Source organism: Leuciscus leuciscus (assembly GCF_965113295.1).
Source record: "Leuciscus leuciscus genome assembly, chromosome: 2".
Classification (NCBI taxonomy): domain Eukaryota; kingdom Metazoa; phylum Chordata; class Actinopteri; order Cypriniformes; family Leuciscidae; genus Leuciscus; species Leuciscus leuciscus.
The window spans coordinates 8,191,236-8,216,076 of NC_138726.1; the positions used below are offsets into that span (position 1 = coordinate 8,191,236).

Sequence of the window (24,841 nt, forward strand, 5' to 3'; positions counted from 1 at the left end):
CTCAGGGCAAGCGTGCCTGTTAGCATCTCTTTAGCTTCACCTTTAGAAGAGTACTTCAGATTGTCGCACAACAAGTCTAGGAGCACTTGACTCTTCAACTCTGTATTGACCTTCGTATGGAATCCAGCGACAGAGCCCCGCTAGCATTACAAAGCTTCAAACCCAAGACTGCAGCCCTCCAAGGCGCTGGCCTCATGCAACTCCCAGGGCAGCACTTGTCTCAGAATTGGGAGGCTGCTCCCACCCAGGCCCTGAAAGTGACACATGCGTGGTTGTCACCAGTGTGTCACCTCCTGCGCACTGAAGTATGAGGCAATTTCCTGCGAGCAGCGTGTAGCTGAGGAAGCGAGAGGGAGAGGGACCGGCCGCACCCCTGCTCCAGCGTTCTCTTTGATACTGTCAGAGAAGAGTAATGGCTTTCTGTTGCTGCTGCTACTACCAAACTAATGTTGTGTGACTTTGGCTCTCCTTTGCAATGCGTTTCCGCTACAGTGAGGGCAAGAATGATGGGTAGGAAAGAGGAGAAGAGCAAAGTAGGGAGATAGAAGGCAAGGGTAAGGATCCTGACAGCCCCTGGGGTAGATGGGAAATACCCAAAGAGTGGGCAGTAAGAGCAAGTGGTTTGACACAGATAACCTTCCCCTTCTACTTACCTTGCCCATTGGCACCACATGAATAAAACTGCATCCTTTACAAACTGGCACAGTTTCTCTAAATATAGAAATGGTTCACTCAAAATTAAAAATTATTTCTATAAAGTCTGTATTTATAATAAATAAAGCACCAGAGAAGTAGCCTATACAAATCGAGAGCTATATTCCAGAGTTCACCAATGTGATTGATTTGTGTGACAAAACTACCCATATTTAAGCTCTAATTAGGATCAATGGTGTGACTTTTTTTTGTCCAGATCTATTAATTAATATGCAGACTCTCATGACTGCGTTGGTTAAAAGCCTCTTAAAATATCTGATAATTTGATTTTCTTAGGCAATGTTAGTTCAGGATGCAAAATGTCATGTGGTGTGACTTCCGAAAAACGAAATTATATTTATTACAAATCAATTCATGATATTTGTAAATACACTTTTTGACATAGTAAAATATATTTTAAAAATAAATATGTTACTACTTTTTATCTGATGGTTACTCCACATGACATTTTTAGAGTCATTAAATTAAAACTTTTCTTGAAAATGGTATAAAAGTTTTTTAAAACCACATGGAGTCAAACTGAATCCAAAAAGTACACTTCCAAGAACTTGGCACATGTTTTAAATGACATTTTTCTTGATCGGGGACACTTTCATTTGTCTTTGACTTGTGTGCCGCCTGACATTTCACCTCTGCCAAACAAATCCAGAAACCACTCTATTCCACAATGAACAGAAAGAGACACTCTCAAGCTTTTAAAAACAGCCAAATCAATCACCTACACTGTCTCAAACCACCTTAAGACCCTTGATATTTGATTTTACTTGAGGGTCACAAACCTCAAACGAAAAAAAAAAAATCTCTCGTCTCCAGACGTCACCTAATAACATGAAACAACATGCATAATTACATCCTGAATCACTGCATCCAACCATACCAAATCCAATAACCGACTGAAGAAAAATCACTTTTTTTCCTCCTAGAACAATTTTCATGTTAGACAAAAACAAAATGAACTTCGTCACTGTCTATCTATTCGCTCCACATCTGACCTCTTTCCCATTTCTCTGTCATGGATTTAATTGCCATCTAATCCTATCCAGAAATTATAAGATCATTATACCAAATTAGTGCCTGATTAAAATTGCACAATATTACAATTCATTAGAGTTATCTGATTCCCAGTGTCTCTGGGCTTTCAGCCAGATGCATGAAGATGTCAGTGGACGGAGGAGGGACAGTGGTTCCATTCAGCTCCTGCTTCAGCTTCACCAGAACCACTGCTCCTCCAATCACTCAATAGGGTTGGGGGTTTTCATAAATGTCAAGTCAAGTCAAGTTTATTTGTATAGCGCTTTTCACAATACAGATTGTATCAAAGCAGCTTCACAGTATTAAATTAAAATAATGCAACAAAGTTTGTTTCAAGAGGAATTTTATTGATTGATAAAATTAAATTAAATATCCCCAAAATATCCCCAACTGAGCAAGCCAAAGGCAACAATGGCAAGGAACCGAAAAACTCCATCAAGTGACCTAATGGTGTCCTAAAACTCCATCAGGTGACCTAATGGAGAAAAAAAACCTTGGGAGAACCCAGGCTCAGTCGGGGGCCAGTTCTCCTCTGGCATTTATGAGCTAGAGGCCGGATTGTAGTTTGAACTGTAGGATTATATGAATGCCTGGCTGAAGAGATGCGACTTTAATCTATTAAATGTGCACTTGAAACAAAGAAAAATGAACTGATCTGGGGCCTCATGTATAAAACTCTCTGTAGATTTCATCCTAATAGTGTGCGTATCCACAAAAAGTACATTTTGCGTACGCACAAAAGTGAGTACTGCACAAAAATCCCTTCATAAAACCCAGTCAACGGAAGATTGTGCGTACATGTGTCTCCACCTTGCCTCCTTCCCGAAATAGCCATATATGAGAGTCTGATGCCATTTTTGTTTATTGTAAACTGTTTTGATCTCCGTTTTTGGATAGGGAGTTAGGTTTGTATATTGTATTTTCCTTTTCTTTCTTGTTTTAGTTAGGGTTAGGGTTAGGGTTTAGGAAAGAGGAAGTTTTGTTTGTTATTTTGGCCCAGTCAGCTCCTGAATCAAAAGTCTCAAACGAAGTCAATACATGTATTCTTTATCATTGTAATATTTAATGTTGCACTCTTTCCCATAGACGGGGCGTAACAAGCTTACAATGCCTAGTTTTACTATGCATAACAGCATCTGCATATCATTTACATTTATGCATTGGGCAGACGCTTTTATCCAAAGCGACTTACATTGCATTTCAAGGTACACATTTACATTCTTATCACTTCTTGCTTTCCCTGGCTGGGAGTCAAACCCATGACCTTGGCGTTGCAAGCGGCAACGCTCTACTGTTTGAGCTACAGGAAAGAAATATAATTGATATGCATATTCCCACCCCCATGACAACATATTTAAAGTCCCCGTGCACTGGAAGTTGCAAACTACTTTTCTCCAGTGTTGTGACGTATTTCCAAGTGAAACGGAATATTGAATAGAGGGCGGGGTTTTACTTTAGCGGTCCTCCTCTCCATCTCTCGCTCATAGCAGACTAACGGTTTGAGGGGAGTGGTTAAGCGTTTTCAACCCAAGCCGTCAAACTGACGTCATCAGAGAAGGAACGCCATTCCAGACCGGAAGTAACTTTTCAGATTTTGATTAAAGATTACCACGGCAAACAATTTTTTTCTGTGTATTAACTTGCACGGATTAATTATTCACCACAAGACTAGTAATATGCGCTAACAAAGAAAATAGGGTCAATTTTGATTTCATGATGACTTTAACGGTATAAGACATTAGGGAAACATGAGATACAGACTATGTGCCATCACATTACATTGCTAAAAATCATTGAGTATCCTTGCCTTGCTTTAGAATAAATAAATCAAAAACTTTATAAATTACATTTCAGAGAAGAGTTATTCTGAATCTTTCAGATTCAGGCCAAATAGTATTTTTTATTGATTCAAACAAATCAAACAAAAAAAACTGTCCATCAAGATTGTACTGAAAATGCAGTGAAATAATACAGGTGAACACCAATCATCGCGTAACTTACTGTATAATGGCTATTCTTACATGAAGCACACTAATCCAATGGTGCATTTACTTTAATTCATGTACTATAATAAACGGATCTCTGTTTTGATCTCTGATTGGATGAACTGCATTTGAAGCGGTTCACAAATCGTATGTACCATTAACATCTATATTAATGTACCAGGTTGTTACAATGCTCCCTAAACAACATACAGCCAGGATAATGCACTACATGACTTGGTGTAAAATTGTTTTATTGCCTTGTATTATATATGACTGCACAATCAGTTGACATGAGAGCACAAAAGAGCTCGGGTTCACATACACTCTCCATCAAGATTTCGCTGAAAATGCTAATTACCAATACTGTATGAACACAGATAATCTTGTTTAGTATTTAAAATAATTAAAACCATTAGGATATTCATTTAACTCCAACACCTTTTTAACACGTTTGATTTGTAATAGGAACCATGCTCACATAAGGTTAAGTGTGAGTGAGGTGTGGACACACACACTCGTAAACAAACGCTTACTTATAACATTCAGCATGTCGCTGTAGCTCTCAGCCAGTTCTAGTCTCAGCTGAACTATAGTCTCGTCTGAACCCTGTACCTGAACAGAGAAGAAACAAACTTAGTTTAGTTTATCCCTCTGAAGGACAAGGTTATCAAATGTAGTGTCTACAATACTAGTTGTTCCAAGTGGAATTACAACCTTGCAAGCACCCCTTTCGCTCCTCTACCAATTCAAACATCACAACCAGGTAAAAGTAGGCTACTTTCCATGACTGGTCCACCATCTTAGGAATACTTTTAGATGTGTTGCTATGTGTCATAAGTAAACAATTAAGTCGAGAGTTAACACGAGCGCCTCTCTTATAATAAACCCATTCAACATGCACTGATGCATCAGAACTGTTTAAGGCTGTCTACACTGAAGACATCAAAGTTAACATTATAAACTGATACATTTGTCTTTCTGAACGGAAGAGTCCATTGCAGAGCGTATATATCCACAATTCCCTGTTCGCTTTGACATGTCAATGACCAATGAAGGTCTAAATGCAGCAAATTGTTGCTTGAACTTCTGTAACAGAAGCTGAATGTCTTTTCCAATGTAACGAATAAGTCATGGGCCCACTGCAGCTAAACACCCTCTGGCTCCGCCTACTAGAGTAGCCATGCCCCCAAACCATCAGTATGGTTGAGCTGGAAAGAGATTGGCAGATCTGAGAGACGCACTCAATGTTTTCATGGTGCTCAGGCAACATAGTGTTTACACTTTAGGGGAGATAAACCCATGAATGGCATACTAACAGTAGTCAATGACCTAAACTAGGCTAATCTTTTAATTTTAACATATATATATATATATATATATTTTAAAAAAACTTTAAACAAGTTAAACCGTAAAGTTCTTGAAAGCTGTTTGAAAAGATCTTAAAAACGTAAAAATGTGACGACACCAGCATTTCCCACTAGCATTTTGAGGGCTGTTGAACGGATTCTTAATCACCTCTGATTGGCCATTGTGTTGACGTGCTCAACATATACAGTATGTCTCTGATTGGCTACAATGATCAACGCTTCAAAAACATGTTGTCTTTGACGCTCTTCATCGCGTGCTTACACAGATACACACAGGAGCGTTTGAAAGTTGCGTCAATCAGCAGATCTGACAATCAGCGGGATATATTTGGAATCTGCTGATAGACACCTTCTTTTAAACGCTCCCGTGTGTATCTATGTAAGCGCTCGGTGAACATTGAGTGCTCCTTCACTCAGGGAAGTGGACTATATGAAGAACATTTATAAGGCTAAGAAAATTTGAGTAAGATTGAGTAAGTCAGTAAGATTTTTCTTTTAAAGGGGTGGTTGATTATGATTTCACTTTTCTAACTAGTTAGTGTGTAATGTTGCTGTTTGAGCATAAACAACATCTGCAAAGTTACAACGCTCAAAGTTCAAAGCAAAGGGAGATATTTTCTTTTAAAGAAATTGCTTTTTAAGGACTACAACAAACGGCTGGTAGAGACTATACGACATTCCTCCCGGGTTAGTGACATCACAAACCCTAAAATTTGCATAAACCCCGCCCCAGGGAACACGATTAACAGATTATCAAGACAGAATATGCTAATCAATGACTAGAAGATAACTACACATAAGCTACATAAATTCATCAACTAACCATTCAGGAACATTTGCATTTAAATTATGTCACTTCTTCGTGAGTCTCTCCATCATTGTCTGACTCCGATTCGAACATAAAAGGCTAAACGTTTTTGAAATTTTCAGTGCGTGTCTGTGTGAGATAAAAGGACACAAGCTGTGGAAGCTCCGCCCTCTGTGCCGGGAGCAGCAACTCATTTGCATTTGCATGGACACAAAAACGGTGCGTTTTTGCTCACCCTCGAAAAGTGACAATTTTAACATGCTATATAAAAACATGGGGTATTTTGAGCGAAAACTTCACATACACACTCTGGGGACATCAAAGACTTATAAAAAAGATATAGTTCATAAATGTTGTTCATTAAAGAATACAGAAAAATATATCAAAAACATTGTCTACTTGATGATGGGATCTTATTTGGAATGTGGGAGAGTTTGAACTGCCTGCAATATACATATGACCAAATTTTTTCATTTCCATTCATTGCGATGGCATGCAATCTTCATTTTCCCTCTGAAAACGCTTGCATAGAATTCATGATTCATTGGTAAGTTCATGCATACACTGCCATTCAAAAGTTAGGGGTCAGAAATAAATTTTTCAATTCAGCAATGACACATTCATTTGATCAAATATGACAGTAAACACAAAAGATAATGTTACAAAAGATAGCCGTTTTAATAAATGCTGTTTCTTTTCATCAAAGAATCATGGAAAATATTAACATTGATAATATGAAATGTTTCTTGAGCACATATTAGAATGATTTCTGAAGGATCATGTGAAAATTCAGTTTTGCCATCCCAGATCCATTTAAAAATGTATGAAAATAGAAAATAGCTATTTTAAACTAATAATATTTATATTTTTACAGTTTTTTAATAAATGGTGAGCATTACCAATCCCAAACTTTTGAGTTTTAGGGAAGGCACAATGAGTATATGGGATTAAAATATGAGAAATCCACTGTAGTGTGTCTTCTACCTGCTCTTGAAGCTCTTTGACTCTGGTCTCCAGCTGAAGCAGCTGTTGAAGCTGCTGGAGCTCATGCTGTTCTTTCAGAGACATCTCCTGGTGTAGCTCAGTGATGACATCCTGCAGTTCCAGGATCAGAGCCTCTCGCTCCTCCACCTACAACACAAGACCGCTGCCATGTCAATAGACTGTTGTCCATGATAGTTATGTGTTGAGTTGGATGATTATTTGTGATGATATTAAATATTAAGAATGTCAAAACAAACACCTGGCCACTGTTTCAATGTAGTGACTGCTGCAGGGACATGTTCAGCCTAACAAGCATGTATACATGATAAGTACGAGAGTCACCAACAAATGTCCAAACAGTGTCCATGTCATGCCATCTTGCTAGCGCAGGTAATCAGATTTTGTGTGTTCACAATGACAGATGTCATAAAACTACCCACCATAATAAAACTATGTTTTTTTAAAATTAATTTGTTTATTTATTTATTTTACGGTTTACGACTGTAAAAAAACAGGAAAATGGAGGAGGAAAATCATAGACAGACCAGATTTGAACCTGCATGAGCTTTATGTTTTGTTAACATGCACTACATACTGTGCCATGGTTCTGACAAGCCTAAGAAAAAAAGCACAAAATAATGTGATTAAGAAAGAAATTAAAAACCAATTAAATATTCTACATATCTGCTACAATAATGTACAGTATGAATGGGTCATTTGGGGCCTTTTCTCATTACTGATATAATTAAAGTTTGTAATTAAGGGAGAACCTTTAATTATACACTGTTGGTCAAAAGTTTGGAAGAATTAAGTTTTTTTTTAAATGTATTTGAAAGAAGTCTCTTATTACTCTTATGCATTTATTTGATCAGAAATACAGGGAAAAGAATAATATTGTGAAATATGATTACACTTTAAAATAACTGTTTTCTATTTTAATATATTGTAAAATGTAATTTACTCATTTCAGCAACATTACTCCAGTATTCAGTGTCATATGCGCTGCATCTGAAATTGCGTACTATATTTGAATTAAAATATTTAAAAAATATGTTCTATATAGGATGAATATAGAATATATGGTAGTATGAATTAAATTCGGACAAACTACATCCGCTATGTTGTTACTGTCACGTGACCTAACATCATCAGTCCACTGTTTTTCGAATACTGCGTATTCAAACATACTAATCTTTTGGCGTACTGTTTTTCGCATAATCTTTTGGATGCATGATGATCTTTCCGAAATCATTCTAATTTGCTGATTTGGTGCTCACTTGTTATCAATTGTTATTAATGAAAACATGTTTTGCTACTTAATATTTATGTGGAAACATGATAATTCCTTTCAGGATAGAAAGAATGAATAGAATGAGATTAAAAGAACACCATTTATTTGAAATATAATTTTTTTGTATCATTATAAATGTCTTTACTGTCACTTTTGATCAATTTAATGCACCCTTGTTGAAAAAAACAAAACATATTAATTTGTTTTTTAACCCCAGACTTTTTAATAGTAGTGTATCATGGTTTACACAAAAATATCAAGCAACAAAAACATTGATGTTTTCAACATTGATAATAATAAGAAATGTTTCTTGAGCAGCAAATCAGCAGATTAGAATCATTTCTGAAGGATCACGTGACACTGAAGACTGGAGCTTTAAATCAAAGGAATAAACTACATTTAAAATATATTCAGATGGAAACCAGTTATTTAAATTGTAATAATATTTCACAACAGAGTGGTGCAGAAATGACGTCAGAAGCCGGAAGACTAATTCGCCGCTGGCTCCTTGGAGATTTTCAAATATGGGGTTTTTCAATTTATGAATAAAATCAAGCCTGTGGTAAACATATATTTACGATACTTTGACGTTTTTGTTCTACAACGTAAACTGCACACACTCATACCCAAAGTAGTTATGTTTATTTTTGAAAACGTTTGTTTCTAATAAGTAACTAGATAAGAATTTCTGTCAGGACCACTATCGCCAAATACGATTGACAATAAGCATACAGTTAGGATTTGCGGTATGGTTCTGTTCTGGGCAAGCCTGGCATGGATAAGAGCAGGGAGAGCAGCAATAACCCCAACTTAGGGTAAACAGAACAGAACCAACATAAATGTATTGCAGATATCATTAATTCATTTTAATGTACAGCATAATCAGAGAAATTTAGTCTGATTCAGGGGGAATCAGAATGCCAAATCCTGACTGACGAGAGGAGGAGCTGGGGATGGAGGAGGGAATTGGAAACGCGATAGCTGCTGATAATACTGATGGAGCTTATACTGTATACAGTGATAGACATCTTATTCCTATAGACGTGGATCAGCTGAGAGTCAGCTGATGCGAGTTGACTAACGTGACCTGCCAGATCTGACGCTACGCTTAATGTTTGGGGAGTGAGTGTGCGGTTTACGTTGTAGAACAAAATATCAAAATATGCTTAGAGTATGCAAATATTTATTTTACTCATAAATTCGAAAAACCACATAGGAAAATCTCAAAGGAACCAGTGGTCAGGGCTCCCACACATTGGCTAATTTCAAATTCAAGGACCTTTCAAGGACTTTCCAGGTCCAATACCCTCAAATTCAAGGACTTAATGTGGGGACACATTTCAAGTGAGAGCAAGGTTACATCGTGTTACCTTGTAAGACACATTGTTACAGTTTTTATGTGTCAAACACAAATATGCTTTTCATATGACAGAGATCTGATATTCTATTAGTCGTATTTCTGTCTTGCATAAAACTGAAGAATATTCAGCCTATTTTCCACTTAACGTAACGTGTAAATGTGCGTAACTAACGTAAATCAAGCAAGCTAGTATGCATAGGCCACCAAGTGTTGGCGAAATAACACATTAGCCAAATAATACAGATTTTTTTCCATAAAAAACTTCTTGCACAAAATAAATTCAAGCCCTTTCAATGACAAGTATCTATGTGTGTTTATTTTCAAAAACTTTCCAGGGCCTTGACTCTTTTTTTTTTCCCAGATTCACAAACTTTCAAGGATTTCAAGGACCCGTGGGAACCCTGAGTGGTGAATTACTCATTCCTAGTTCTGACGTCATCCCTGCACCACTCTATATTATTGTTTTTACTGTATTTTTTATCCAATAAATGCAGCCTTTGGTGAGCTTAAGAGACTTCTTTCAATTATTCCAGACTTTTAACCGGTATAATGTACACGACAGAGATGGTCCAAAGGAAGAATAGATATAAAAACCCAGTTCATCCTTCCGATTCTAAAAACTGTCAACGAGGGACATATGAAGAGCTCCACGTATGAAGTGTACGTATCAATATGAGAGATACTGCACCCTTCTGTGATATTTTACATATCAATCGTGTGGAATTGCTTGGCAGAAAGAGTGTGTCATGGTGGTGCTTGTAACTGAACCCCAGGGATTGTATGAATCCATTTTCTACTGCTAAATTGGCCTATGCAATTGTGGTTTACAATATGGGATACAGTGAGAGGTGCAGAAGAAGTGAGATGACACAATAGGATTCGCCTTGGAAGCAACAATCTCACTGTGAACTACTTGTAGTACCCTGTAAAAAAAAAGTCTAATGAGTGTATGCACTGAAGAGGTCGATCTCAAATCATAGAGAGCATAAGTGGGCACATCAGCGAGGAAAATCTTAGATAACACACATAAAGATGTTTTAATGAACATCTGAAATGTGCACCGATAAATTAGATTGTGACAAAGAAGGGTTAGGAAATCAATTTCTCCAGGCACTGTCTTCCATCAGATTGAACATCTGATGTTGCTATTGCTAAGCGAGTGAACTCATTTGAGAGCAATAAACATAAGGGCTGTTATGTAAACTGTTGAATGATCTAATTAAGATTTAATTGTGTTTAGACTGATGTATGAAATCCACAGCAAGATTGTTATCCATGGCTTATGAAGAAGTGAAGGTTACAGATATTAACTGAAACATGAGCGAAAACTGAAAATGAATTATACATTTTGAAGAATTTCACTGTAACTTATGGCACAATGCTTGAAAATGATGATTTATCATTGTACTTATATTTATTTACAGTGAATATTACTTTTTTTCTGTTTTAAAGACTGTTTCAGCTGGTTTTTGTATGGACCATATAAGGACCAAAAACACTAAGATATTATTCAAAATGTATTTTTTGTGTTTCACAGATGAAAGTAAGTCATACAGGTTTGAACGGGCTGTTGAATTATTAAAAAAAATAATGGGCTCAGCAAAGACCAGGCCTCGGGTGCTTTGATCACAGAAGCCCCTTATACTATTGGGGCCACTTTTCACACATTTTTTTTTTTTTCCTTTGACTGCATAATCAAGGAGAATGTCTATTTTCTTTCTCAACTGCAGCACTGTACACTTTTCTTTGTTTCTGGTACTATGGGCACTGGGGTCTGGACTCCATGGTCCATTTAATAGGGTTATTATGCACTCTTCATTATTTCTAAGCTAACGCTAAGACCATCCATCTTTGAACCACAGGTCTTAGCTGGTGCCCAGCACCTCTGCATTAGGAGATCCTTTGATCCTTCAATTCTTTGAAAAGACAAATCTGGTAGGACTCCTAAATGAACCACTCCAGACTGTAAAATACACCCAACAGCTTAAAAAAATTCTAGATGATCCACTGTATTCTACCCAAAGGAGAATGGTAAAGTGTATGCAACTTAATTAACCACAACACGCCATAAACACACAACTTCAATAGCATATTGAGGAAAAGGATTAAAAGGAGACAAACATCCGTATCTTGAGGAAATCAGGCCTTTCAGAATAAATGGCAGTGTTTCATCTAGTAATTTTTTTTTTTTTTTTTGTAAAAGGTCCTTTGTTATCTCCAGACACCCAGAAAAGCCTCCTACTGACTCTATAGCTTTTGAGGTTCAGATCTCGGCATTAGCATGCTAATTGCAACTTTGTCTGCGGAGCAGAAAAGAAAAAAATAAATGGAGGGAGAGAAAAAAAGAAAAGAAGCGAAGCGCTTTGTCCGGCTAGGGCCATGGGATTTCTTTTTAATCGGCTGTTACAAATAGCCTTTTTTGTACAGAATTGCATTATGTCCTATTTATCTCACCTCCAACAAGGCGAGAGTATGGACAAATCACAATAAATAAAAGTTCACAACATGATACACCCACCTTTGATGAATGTAAAGTGACCATGAAATTTATGTTTAGAGATTATAAGCTTTTTGTTAAAGTGATTTTATTTATTTAACTGATTTTGTAATATAGTAAAATATGTGACCCGTGTTGGCAAAATGAGTCGCAATGAGCTTATTAAAAATAAATAAATAATAATTATCGATAGAGTCAGCAAAGTCAATTTTGAGAAAAATAGAGTTAAAGTTTTCTGAAGGTTCCAAAACAAAATCATCTAGACTTAAAATCTTAAAAATAACACTTAAAATAAATAATAAAATCCCTAGTAATAACACCAAATTTGGCACACACCAAGTCAAAACCAAATATCTCTATGAAAAATATTTATTCAACTTTTTTTTCCATGATACCACAATTGTTTGATTATCATGAATGAAACAGACAGCCTATATATTCAGACCTACTGTACCGCACGGATCTTATAAAATGTTACACATCAGATGTTTTTCCCCAACAGTTAAACGTTCACGTAAGACATAACAGATAATGTTTGCCAAGACAGATATTTTGAAATACAGTAATTCTGTGTATGTGTGTATATCGGGATCGAGTAAGAGTAAGTAAGCGCGAGTAGATCGTTTTTCCATGGACAAAGGAAAGCTACTCCTCTCAGAAAACGTACAAATAAAGATACTTTTAGATGTTTAGGCGAGGGCTTAATGAACACATTTTTGTGAAAACCTCAAAATAGCCCAAAATCGTATTTTTTCACTTGTTTGGGCTGTAGCTCTAAATTATCCTGTGCACATTCCGACTCCTTTTACCAGGACGGATCACATATTATATTAATAGAGTAATACACTGTAGATCATTGGCCTACCTGCAGGCCCCTTGTAGTGACCAAGAAAATTTGTTAATATATAAATAGAAGCAACTGATATGCACAAAATCCTTTTGGAAGTAGGTTCATTCGGGGGCCATCTTGATAACGTTACCCTTTTTTTGTGTGTATTTAAAATAGGTCATTTATGTAGAAGAAATGTGAAATTATTTTTGAATTTGGAGCTTTCTAGACTCATGTGGATGAAAGACAACAACTCCCAGAATGCACTTGCTTCGCTGCCCTAGGAGGCCACTCCCATGCCACGCCTACCGGTAAGAGAGCGCAGTTGAAAACAACAAGGCTAGGCTACTAGTGAGACTCTATGACGAGTTTGCCCGGGATTTCGAGATCGCCCAAAATGTCCGGTATTCGGCTTTTGAGTTCTACAGTCGGCATTTATTATGTTTACTGTGGCGAGCAGGACAAGGCTGAGGGGCGCGGGAGAACGGTGCGAGGCCGGTGGCGTGATTACTGAGACGCACCGGTCTCATATCTCTCACGGAGGAGCAGGAATTTTCTTCGCAATGTTAAAACGCACATCGACCGATCACTTGTTTAGCGTTCGCGTAAACACTACATTCAGATTCAACAATCGGAATGAATTCAGTTAGACTGAAACAAAAGGTGTGCATGTAAATAATGAATGGCGACTGCAGAAAGCAAAAACCGAATCCCGGACATTTTGGACGATCTCAACGGCCGGACATGTCCGGGAAAAAGAGGATGGTAACCCCTACTACTCAGCTTTCTCCACAGAACAAGAGCCTGCTAGCTTAGCTTCCAAAGAAAGACGGCTGATACTATGTGTACATTCTGTGAGTGAGATCCCACCCTCTATGGGCGGGTTGAAAACATGCAGAACAGCCCCTCCTACTTGCTGTAGTCTTTAGCCTCTGGCCAAAAAATCCTCAGATGACGCAAAATGACGATTTTTGCGTCATCGGAGGATTTTTTCCAGACAAAAAAAATACATAAATCTCTCGTCTCAGGGGGATATGAGGGTGGAAAGCACGGTAATTCGAAAATACTACAGGTTTTCTACTAATACAAAGCTTAATGCTAAATCCTGAAGTATCCCTTTAAGAATTCAATTTATTTGAAAGTGGAAAGACCAAAATCTACAAAACTGTTTGCTAAGTTTTTGTTTCAATAACATGTCAAATCACCATTAAAAATCATTGGCATAGCTGGCTCTTTAGCTATAATCAGGCCAAAGTGTGTATTTTTCAAGTTAGTCCAGGTCTAGGGCAAGGATAGGCAACGTTGGTTCCAGAGTTTAGCTCCAACCCTGAAATGGCTGGCGTGTGTGCGTGTCTGTTAAGTCCACAAGACCCCACAGGTGTCTCATTTGTCATTTTAGATTTATATGGGTTTCAGAAGGGTGCTAATTAATTGTAATATATATTTTTATAATAAAAGTAGCCCTACTAAAGATACTAAAGAAATCGCACAGTGGATGCCTGTCTTTAGTAATCCTGAAGACACTGAATAGCTTGTTCAGGTGTGTTTGATTAGGGTTGGAGCTAAACTCTCCAGGACAGTGGCACACCAGGACAATGCCTATTCCTGCAACTAGGGTGACTGTAATTTTACTAAGATCTTTTCAGGATCAAAATATTTAGTTTGACCCAAAACTTACCATAAACTACCTCTTAAATCAGAAGTGAAATGTTTGCTAGATATCAAATTTTGATGTCTCAACCCCAGCCCTAAAATGAACCCTAGCCAAACCCTCTGACTGGTTGATAGGAGAGTTGTTCTAAGACCATCTACATAAAATGACTTGTCACCTCCTTGGCTAAAACATTCAGAAACTCCTCACGTGCCAGCTTAGCCCCTCTGAGTAAACCCAGAACTAAAGAGGCCTTATCTGTGAGTATATCATCTCTTTTCACTCCTATGCTACAATCTCAGAAACGGCACACACAACATTGGGCTTTATGTCAATGAGCCATATTTGCCTGCACTGCCTCCTCCACCTCACTCTCCGCACAAATGCCAGAGGTCACTCTTTTCATTCAGGCAGAAATCAAAATGATAATGGCAGCTTGTTAAAAATTCTATTTGGATGTGCACATAGGCTACATCAAAAGGTGCTGACATGGAGTGGTTTGGGGTGCAGAGGGTTGTTAGCGATGTGGCTTACTGATAGCGCACATCAAAGCTATAGAGAGAGAGGGAAATATGGGGTGGGGGTGGGGTAGGACACAATGACCATGTTCTGGGGCTGTTACAGTCAGCAAATGAAAATATACCAGGCACAATTTTACCGTTAATGCTTTGACATTGAAACACAAGCTATTTACCATAAAAAAAAATAAAAAAACTCTCTGACTCCATCAGATCCATCTAAATCAAGCTGATGCAATGGACGCAGTTTGGGAAATTATAAATGATAGCCAGACAGAAACATGCAGAAAAAGAAATAAAGACAATAATAAAATAAATCCTCTAGTGGACCATTAATAAATGTGAGCAGCACAAGGCCACTTCAGGAGACAATGAGGCAGCAGGGATTTGCTAAAACTGGGACAGTGTCTCCCAGCTTCCATTTTGCATCAGGTGTGGTCAACCTTTGAATGCTGCATCACTAACTATTAACCACCTAGAATGCATTTCAGTGCTTTCCTGGTTTAAAACCATTCCCAGCAAAGTTTTCAACATAGGCCAATTACAAAAACTCTCAACGTCTGATTCGCCATGCCATTCATCTGAAGCAAGCTCAAGAGGACAGTGGATACCAGACCCACGTATGAACCTGGATGAAGCCAAACTAAATATTTACAATATCTAGACCCATATTGCTCGACCTCTAACATATAAAACTTCACTGGGTATGACTTGGTTGGTTTTTCAAAAAGTATTCCAATGAACCTGTGGTAGCTACACTCCTGTAGACTTAATTTCCAACCCTGCTCCAACATACCTCCCTGTTATTGTTCAAGCAGTCCTGAACACCTCGATCAGCTGGATAAAGTGTGTTTGATTAGGAATGGAGCTGAACTCTGCGGGATGGTAGTAGTCCTCCAGGAGTAGGGCTGGCTACCTCCGCTATAAACCAAAAATCTAATTTTAGGATTAAGTTTAGAATTGAGGTTAGAGTTGGGCTAAGGCTTGAGGTTGAGACTTGTGAAACATTCTCATCAATCTATCATTAGGGGTAATTAGCGTATAAGCCTAGAGCAGGGGGGTCCAATCCTGGTTCTGGAGGGACATTTTCTTGTAGAGTTCAGACCCTAATTAAACACACCTGAACCATCTAATCATAAGTCTTCGGGGTTACTAGTAAATTTCAAGCAGTTGTGTTTGAGCAGATTGGAGTTAAACTCTACACGAAAGTGGCCCTCCATGTGCAGGACTGAACACCATTTGTATAGTTTTTTATGCCTTGTGCAAAATCTGACATTCTAACTTTTTCTAAGTGTAATTAATTGATGGTATGGCCATTTGGTCAGATAGAATTGTCCATCCTGAAACACTCTTCTGGCTTTAGTGGTTGGGCTAACAAGAATGTTAGGACTTTTGTTTGCTTGGACCTGTCGTTCTACTTCCAACAGAAGATCCAGAAACAAGTCATACTTTGCAAAATTGTAATCTAGGTCAGTGGTTTCCAGTCCTATTCATGGAGGCACATTTTGGAGGTCTCCCTAATCACGATTCATTCAACTCATCAGCTCAGGAACATGGTTGTGAACAGCTGATTTAGGTAAACATTGAATGGGTTTTGAAAAACCAAGTAAACTTACAGACCTTAAAATGAGCATTAAAGTGAAGTACTGCTGACTTATGGCTTTTACACACCCACAGGGTTTAAGAACATGTTTGTCTTTTCCTCAGAGCATTCTGCACTCCGCATTGTTGCATTATAATTGCATTACACTTTCATAACTGAGATCTGATCCACTTAAGTTATCCACAGCATGATAAAGCCCGGTCAGCACTAGCCTTTCCTGATGGGCGATACAAAATACTACATGCTTCATCCTGGTCTCTCATTTCATTAGCTATTCTTTGAATTTCCAATTAGGCTGAGGGCATCAAGACAGAGCTTTCAGGTCTTTTACCATAGCGGACGTGAGCAGGCCCTGTTCTGCTCCTGTGCACCTTTGTTAGAGGAAGGGCATTGTCCGGGAGGAAAAGCATGCCAAACGTCAGCTGCTGCACCCTCTGAGTATTCCATTAAGAGTAAAAGGAGAGTGCAGATAATGAGAGTCCACATCAGCTGAGCATAACACCTAGACAGAACTGGAAGGAAGAGGCTTTGGTTTGATTTTTTGGTTTATCTCTCTCTCTTTCTTCTCTTTCTTTCTCTATCTGCTCTGATTTGGTTAGTGCTGGTTCCACGCCATAACAATCCTCTGGACAAAAAAAGCCTGCCTCTGATTATTAATAAACCTTAAGGCAGGCATCATTATTTTTTTTAGCTAGGCCTTTTTGTAATGTGCAGACAACACTTTTATACGTTTCCCAGGGGCCCGAGCTCCCCATCTCTCTGTGATCTTATTAGCATCCCATCTTCTCCTGCCTGCTGACCAAACTGCATTGCTATGCATTTCTGTCTCTTTGACCTCTGTGTGGATGGAATTCATTTGGCCTTTTCATCTTCTCCTTCTCTGGGCTGATTTGGCTTAAGCAGGCAGCTGGCCTTGGTAATTTCAGATAAACACTATTTAAAGAAATATGGACAGTGGAAAGAGGATGAGGATAAAAGAGATGGGATATAGTTGTACTTCAAAGAAGACTCATCAGCCGCTTATTACTTTCTGTATGCGGATGTGCCACTGATTTAGTATGTATGCAGGTTTTGAATGTTTTTTTGTTTTTTGTTTTTTTGCTGTTGGCAATTTTTTAACCTTGACAATAATTATTAAATAATTTCAAATAATACATATTTTATTTTATCAACCAAAAAAAAAAGTAGAAGAAAAAAAAAAGGTAAAGTGAAACAGAACAGCCCTTTTTACTGTTATACACTTCTGGCAAATGCTAGATGTCCTTGGTAGAGTGTTGAGAGCGTCAATATCATTACCAAGACAGATTATCATAAAGAACTATCTTGAGACTTAATTTATTAATAATCTAGAAGTTTATCAGGTTCACACTATTATCATGACAATAGTGTGTCTGAATGGTTTACTGCAGTGCTTGCTTGTAATAAACAAAACATTATCATCCCTTGGTGTGGATGCCAACATAGTTATTGTTGTAGTATATTTCTTGGTGTGAACAGGCCTTTAATCATGGAGAAAAATAATATCTTAACCGATCATGCTAATATACAAGAAAAGTTAGAAAAGAGTATGAACATCTGCAACCACCCAGAACAACAATCTAGAAAGCTCTATTAACCACACAAAAACCACACACGCCTTGTGTCATGCACAAACATCCCCAACCATTTTCACTTTGTTATTTTTGGAATTCTATTTGTTGCTGATAGTGGCGTGGAAATAAAATAAATTCAATAATTCACAACATTTACATGACGCTGCCATTTCCACCACATCTCAAGTTATGCTTTTTGTTTTAATAACAATCTGTGAAGGAAATCACATTTTAAGCAATTTCCTACGATCACTTTATGAACTTTTTGAAGCGTCAAAGTGGTAGTTGCGTAGATGTCTATGGAGGGACAGAAAGCTCTCAGATTGCATCAAAAGGATCTTCATTTGTGTTCCGAAGATGAACGAAAGCCTTAAGGGTTTGGAACGACATGAGTCGTGAGTAATAACAGCATTTTGGGGTGAACTATCCCATTAATGAAAGTCTGGTTCTGGTACAAGGGTAAAACAAAATGTATTCATAAAAGGCATTTGAAAAGTATGGCAAAACTAATTGCTGAAATATCTTAGATTTAATAAAGTGCCTATAGTCTAGAAAAACACATATACAGTACAATGACTACTTAAAGCAATCACAGACCGACAACCACTGAATCACTGAATGTTTTAGAGACAAAACCCAAAGCAGCAGTGAGCAGATTTATTCCAATCCAGTGGACACGTACCATAAGAGCAAGAGAGAAAGTAAAGGATGTTGTGTGCAGCTCTGTAAAGGACTCTGGGCTTGATGAGGTGCAGCAGTTGAATGATATACAGAGGCGAGCTCAGGCGAGAGCTGTCCATTAGTTACAGGGTCCTGTAATGTTGGGACTGCAGTACATTATTTTCAAATGCATCAGTCAGCGTTGTGCAGTACAGATAAATTCGAATGCCTCGGATATGTAATGCATACTCTCACCACTGCTATATTACGTGATGGGTCAGAAGAGCAGCGCAGAAGAGGGGGAAAAAATGTAATTTATTTTTCACTGTGGCCAGTGTTCCTCCCATTAGCTTCAAACGTGAGATAAGTTATAGCTTTTATCAAGCACCTTTAGCCACCAGAGCACGCTGCACACAATGCCGTGGCGCTGAAAATGAGATTTAGAGGTAAAGTGAGCGAGGGAGAGGTCAGTGATGACCCCATGTATGGCCCCTTTGTGTGACATGGCACAAGGACAAACATCATCGTTCTGATGAGTTCAATAAACACCAGTATTACAAAAACTCACAAAATTGTAACTAGATTTTAACATTTTATGAAGAAAATGTGTGTGGTTACAAGGGAGCTCTGGGGGTCATTGACAGATCTGTTTATTTACTAAGAAAAACATAGAAAATGCAATGACCTGAATACACCTATTCTCTTTCATTTAAGGGAAAAAATCAGTAAATCAGAAAAAAAGTCAGATATATCAGGGTTGTCCTGATATAATAAAGTCGGAATCTTTAGAAGAATAAAATTCTTGATTTTTTATTAAACATAACCTTTGATTTTTATTTCTTAAAATGTTTTTTATTTGATCAAAACTTCTTCACTTTTCTATTAATATTTGAAAATGTTAAATCAAGGTCGTGTGGCAACCATCGTGCATTTTTTACAAAGAAAAATATAATTATCACGGCATCATATTTTTATTTTTAAAACTTTTTTTTAAAATAAGGATTAAGATGTGTACATTTACATGAATGCATGGTAAGGAAAATATGTTTTTAGAATATGTTTGTTTTTTTACATATCACATTTTCATTAAATTTAAACTTTTCTTGTGGTATAAAAGTCTTTCCAAACCATATGAAACCAGCATGAATATATATATATATATATATATATATATATATATATATATATATATATATATATATATATATATATATATAAAGAGAGAGAGAGTTCTATAAGTTTCCAAGATCTTCTTAACTTATTTGACCTAGGTGGTTGCTCTCTGACCTAAATCAAATATGACCCAAGTCTATATGATATTCTGGTCCATAGATATAGCTTGGGGCTCTATTTCAGTTTCACTATGAGTTTTTTTCATTATAACTTGTTTCATCATCCAGTAGGTGGAAAGCTGATTGCATTCATATCTATAACTTAAATGGTGCAGGACAAGATTTCCACCATGACTAATCAGAGGTCAGAAAACAGCTCTGGGAATCATTTCATGTTTGGCAGACTTCAAAAGGAGGAGCTAGACACTAAACTGAACCGCTGTCCCCAGGGCTGACAGCTGACATCACCCGATTCCCTGCCAGAGCACATCTCGTATGTGTGTATGTATGGACTGAGGCCAAGGTTATCACAGCATAACCCAGAGGCAACAATTTGACAGTCTATTAGTAAGTATTCAATGACTGATGAAACAGACATGGTCCGCTTTAAGTTAATGATTCATACTCAACAGAGCTCGCTTCTACTCACTTCCCTCTAAACTGAACGCTTGAGAAAAAAAAGAAAAAAAACCTCCTCGTTCAGATCTGTAAAAGATAAGCGGGCCTTTCAATCAAAGCCAGTTCTAGTCATTCTGCATCTTAGAGTCAATTATTGACAACTGACTAATTAGTTGTGCCCTTTTAAGCCTCTCTCTTTGTTTGGAGCTGTTTAAATATGCAAAATCAATAGCAGCTCTAATGCCGCATCTATCAAAGAAATTAAGACTTTCACTCAAATTAACATCAACTTTTCTTATTGCATAATCATTTTAGACTGCGATCTTTATCCTATATGAAGCTATATCTCAAAAATCAATTAATGTTTTATGTGAAAATGTCATTGGTGTTAATCATTGAATATCAAAAATGTGTATTATGGAAAGATGACAAATGTAAAGCAGCAATGTGACGCTTGTATTTATAAATCATTTTACTGAAGATAAGTTAGTAAATATAGGAAGTGGAGGGGAATAGGATCATGATATGACCAGGGTCAGATTAAAACAGGAATTCCAGTGAGCTAACAGCTTTTAAAGTAGAGATTGAACCCGAGGTAGCAACAGATCATTTCTTCTATATTTTAACGTACATTCGAGTGTAACGGATTATCAAAATGTAAAAAAAAATTAATAAATAAGGATGGGGACTTGGGTTCTATGCATTGATTGTTGACTGAATTTTGAGACAAACAGAGGCAGATGAATGTAAGCTATTGTCATTTATCAGTTATGACAAAAAATATGAGGTAAAAAAAAAATATATAAAAAAAAAAATCTTTAATGTTGTGAGCAAGTACACTACCTTTTGTGTACAGCTTTGAGAAAACTAGTACAATGTTGCATTTTATCCTTAGTTTGATTAGCTTTCACAAAGCAACATTTCAAAACAGACCAACATTTGTTAGGCTAATAAATAACCCCGAATATTCTCTTAAAGGTATGGTCACATTAGAGAAATTCTGAAGGCAAGAATGTCCATTGTCTGTAGTGTCGCGATGTACAGTATGTAGCACAGCTCATGCAGAAGTCACTTTCAAACCAAGCAACTTTCTTTTGGTCAACGTGGCGAATCTGGGTGACTGGAACCTGTTGCAAAATCTGCAAAGGGAAATCTTCTGCTCTCACATGAAATTCCAGATCATGTGGATTCCTATTAAGATTGCTGGATTTCGCTCATGCACGCACACACACACAAAAAAAACGCCATAACAGCAATAATAAAGCAGGATGCAGCCTAATGCTGCTTATGCTAACATTAGCACACAAGTGCCCATACATGTATACATACATGATACGGTATTCATTCCTTCAGGCTAAATGAAGGAACATGGACATGTTGGGTCTGAGCATCAGGTCAACTCATTCTCTCACCTCATTTTGGGCCAGCTCTGTTTACCACACATGGGCAGCATAAATGAATTATGGAGGGGCCCACAAGACACTATTAATTACAGATCTGCCAAGCACTGTGAATTATTCAGTCATTTGCTTATGTGGGCGTTTATGGCATGCTATAGTTAACATAACTGCCTAACCAAGCATCAGATACCCTCAGGGGTATCTATGTGTTTCAGGTCCTCCTTACGCTCAGGCAGGTGCAATACGCTGAATAAAGACACATGGGAGCACATGGGTTTTTCCATTTGGCAGATGGAGAGCAGAGGAACGGGATTGAGGTCATATGCAACAACACACAGTAGCATCCAGTCAGTAGTGGCTGTTGTCATGTAAAAAATGGGTCTATTGCAATACTTAGTGAGCTACTTACCTGCATTGACAATCTTGAAACTACACTGAAAAGAAGGTCAAAAAATGATGCTGCCTTATAAGATGCCTTGTTTTAGTTTTTCGCTCACGGAAAAGGCAATCCATTGTGACCAACTCTTTAAAAATGTTCATCCCAAGACAGTGGAAAGAATCAAGAAAAATATAAATTCTAAATGTGTTGTATTCAGGGCTGAATAATAATGATGAAAAACAGTTACAAACTGGACTATTCAACCCAGGCTCATTGGAAAAAAAAGTGCCTGAGGCGACATTTCTGCAAATGATACTACGCTGGTCGTTGTTCATATTGCATCAGTTCAGAAATCAAATGTCCAGTGAGTGTTGCTAAAAGGTTAATGTTCTATTGCGTTAGAAAATAATGTACCACCTACACTAAACCTAACCGAGTGTTAATAAAAGCAAATGTGACATAAAAAGTTAAGTCTTTTATTGTGACTTGTGCTTCACAAGACTCGTACCTGAGTGCTTCGCATCGCAAGTGCAGTGCTGTACCAGGTGAGCTACCGAGCAAGTTTACTTCATCAGAAAAGTAAGACAGACAGTAAACAGTGAGGCAGCTCAGTAAGGTTTGGAACAACAGAGAAAGCTGATTCAAGCTTCATGGAAATTCAATAGTTTGAAACTTACTTTAGCTTTGGTGCTTTGATCTGAGAGAGATTCCTCAGGCTGCTCCAGTACAACATCCCGACTGGATTCCATCATATCTCAGACAACTAGTAGTGGGGAGAGGGAGACAGAGAGATGCCAGATCAGTGTTCAGGTTTAGCTAAATGAAAATGAATACGTCAGCAATAACTCACATAAAGTAGGCTAACTTCAGATCAACCCAGTCCAAGCGGAAAAACGTGCCAATGGCTTAATTTGTCCAAAAAATGTTGCTTCTAGCTGGTTATGTGATGTAAACGTTAATATTAGTTTATAAATCATGTGTTATAGTAAAAGGGGTTTGAGTTCATAAGGCGTGAAAATAAATCTTTATTATTCCATAATCTGCTCCTGTGCTCATAATTTGTGGAAATGAAAAATTAAAGTTGTTGCCGTTTTACTGCCTTTAGTGTTCATTTGAGCTGGAATCTGCAGTGAATTCATTTATGGTGTTTTAGGGTACGTTTACACGACAACGTAATATACATTTGTAATATACATGTGCATGACGTCATCGTCAGATTCGCGTTTCTGTTGTTTACACTGAGACCGTTTTCAAAAACTTGCACTCTGAAACCCGTTTTCAAAAGTTTGCGTTTTTAGGCACGCAAAATGCTGTAGTCGTGTAAATGAACGGCCAAAATGCCAAAAGTTTTCCGTTTTTAGTTGAAAACGGTGTCGTGTAAACAGCAGATGTAGGTAGAGGCACTTGTTTCTGAAACAAATCAATCACATGCAATTAGTATCAGGCTTTACAAGAGACAGCCAAGGTCTCAGTGCTCCTCCAATAACTTTAGTCAACCAACAGCTGACTAATTGATTAGGCTAGTTTGTAGTTTATATTTTAGTAGCAAGTCTTTAATTAGCGTGTTAACAGCTAAACTGTGCGGAAATCTAGGTCAAGTCGCATCCTTAAATGTATCCTCTTTAAAGCACTGCCGCTACAGCCATACACATGCAAATGGATACGTCAACAAGTGCTAAACCCTCCGACTTGATTTTGAGAATATGTAGTTGTGTACATCCCTACATGTGAAGAGCACACTGAACGTCAAATATCAAACACAAAGCAAGTTGCTCCTCTCTATCTACCCGTGAATGGATGATTGTTTACTTGAAGTGTTTTGAGTCACTTATGTGATTACCATGACAGAGAGCAGTCTAGGTCCTTTCAGAGAGCACCAATCTCCATCTTTTCCAAGGGCCACCTCAATTATTCATAGCCTGGTCCTATTTGTGTCTTTGTGCTCTACGAAGCTGTTATTCAGCATGCTAAAACCTTCACAGCTGAAGCTAGATTGCCAGTTTTATGGGAGAGCATCTTCTGAAATAAATGCTAGCCAAGTGACATGCAGCGAGGGGTCAAGGTGCACAGCAAATGTGAAGGAGCGCGCATGGATTTGGCTGTAATCAAGTACCATGCCTCATTCACTCTTATAAAAGAACACATCTCAAGCGGCCAGCCGAACTGTAATGAATGGAAGACGTTGTAAAAGTTCAGACCCGGACATATATGAGTTTAAAGAAATTGTGTGAGACTGACCCTGAATCATTTTCATTAAAAGCATCTTTTTTATATTCATGAATTAATTCAAATGAAAGTGCAGAAAACTTAAAAGGAGTGTCACAGGGGTTCTGATATTTCTGTCATCTTGTAGTTCGACCCATTCACGTATCTGTGACTGAGTAAAGAAGGCGGATAACTACCTTCTTTATTTAAAGGGAGATTGTCAATAAATTGCCATA

At 37.7% G+C, this 24,841-nt stretch overlaps 1 protein-coding gene across 1 annotated transcript in view; it reads right to left on the minus strand.

Moving 5' to 3' along the window:
* The window catches only part of pmfbp1 (polyamine modulated factor 1 binding protein 1), a 220,747-nt gene that overhangs the window by 145,184 nt on the left and 50,722 nt on the right, over positions 1-24,841 (minus strand). The window contains exons 2-3 of the mRNA XM_082161301.1: positions 23,078-23,163; positions 6,891-7,037 (exon numbers count right to left, since the gene is read on the minus strand). Of these exons, the coding sequence (XP_082017427.1) occupies positions 6,891-7,037; positions 23,078-23,152 (222 nt within the window). The 5' untranslated portion in view covers positions 23,153-23,163. The remainder of the gene's footprint in view (positions 1-6,890; positions 7,038-23,077; positions 23,164-24,841) is intronic.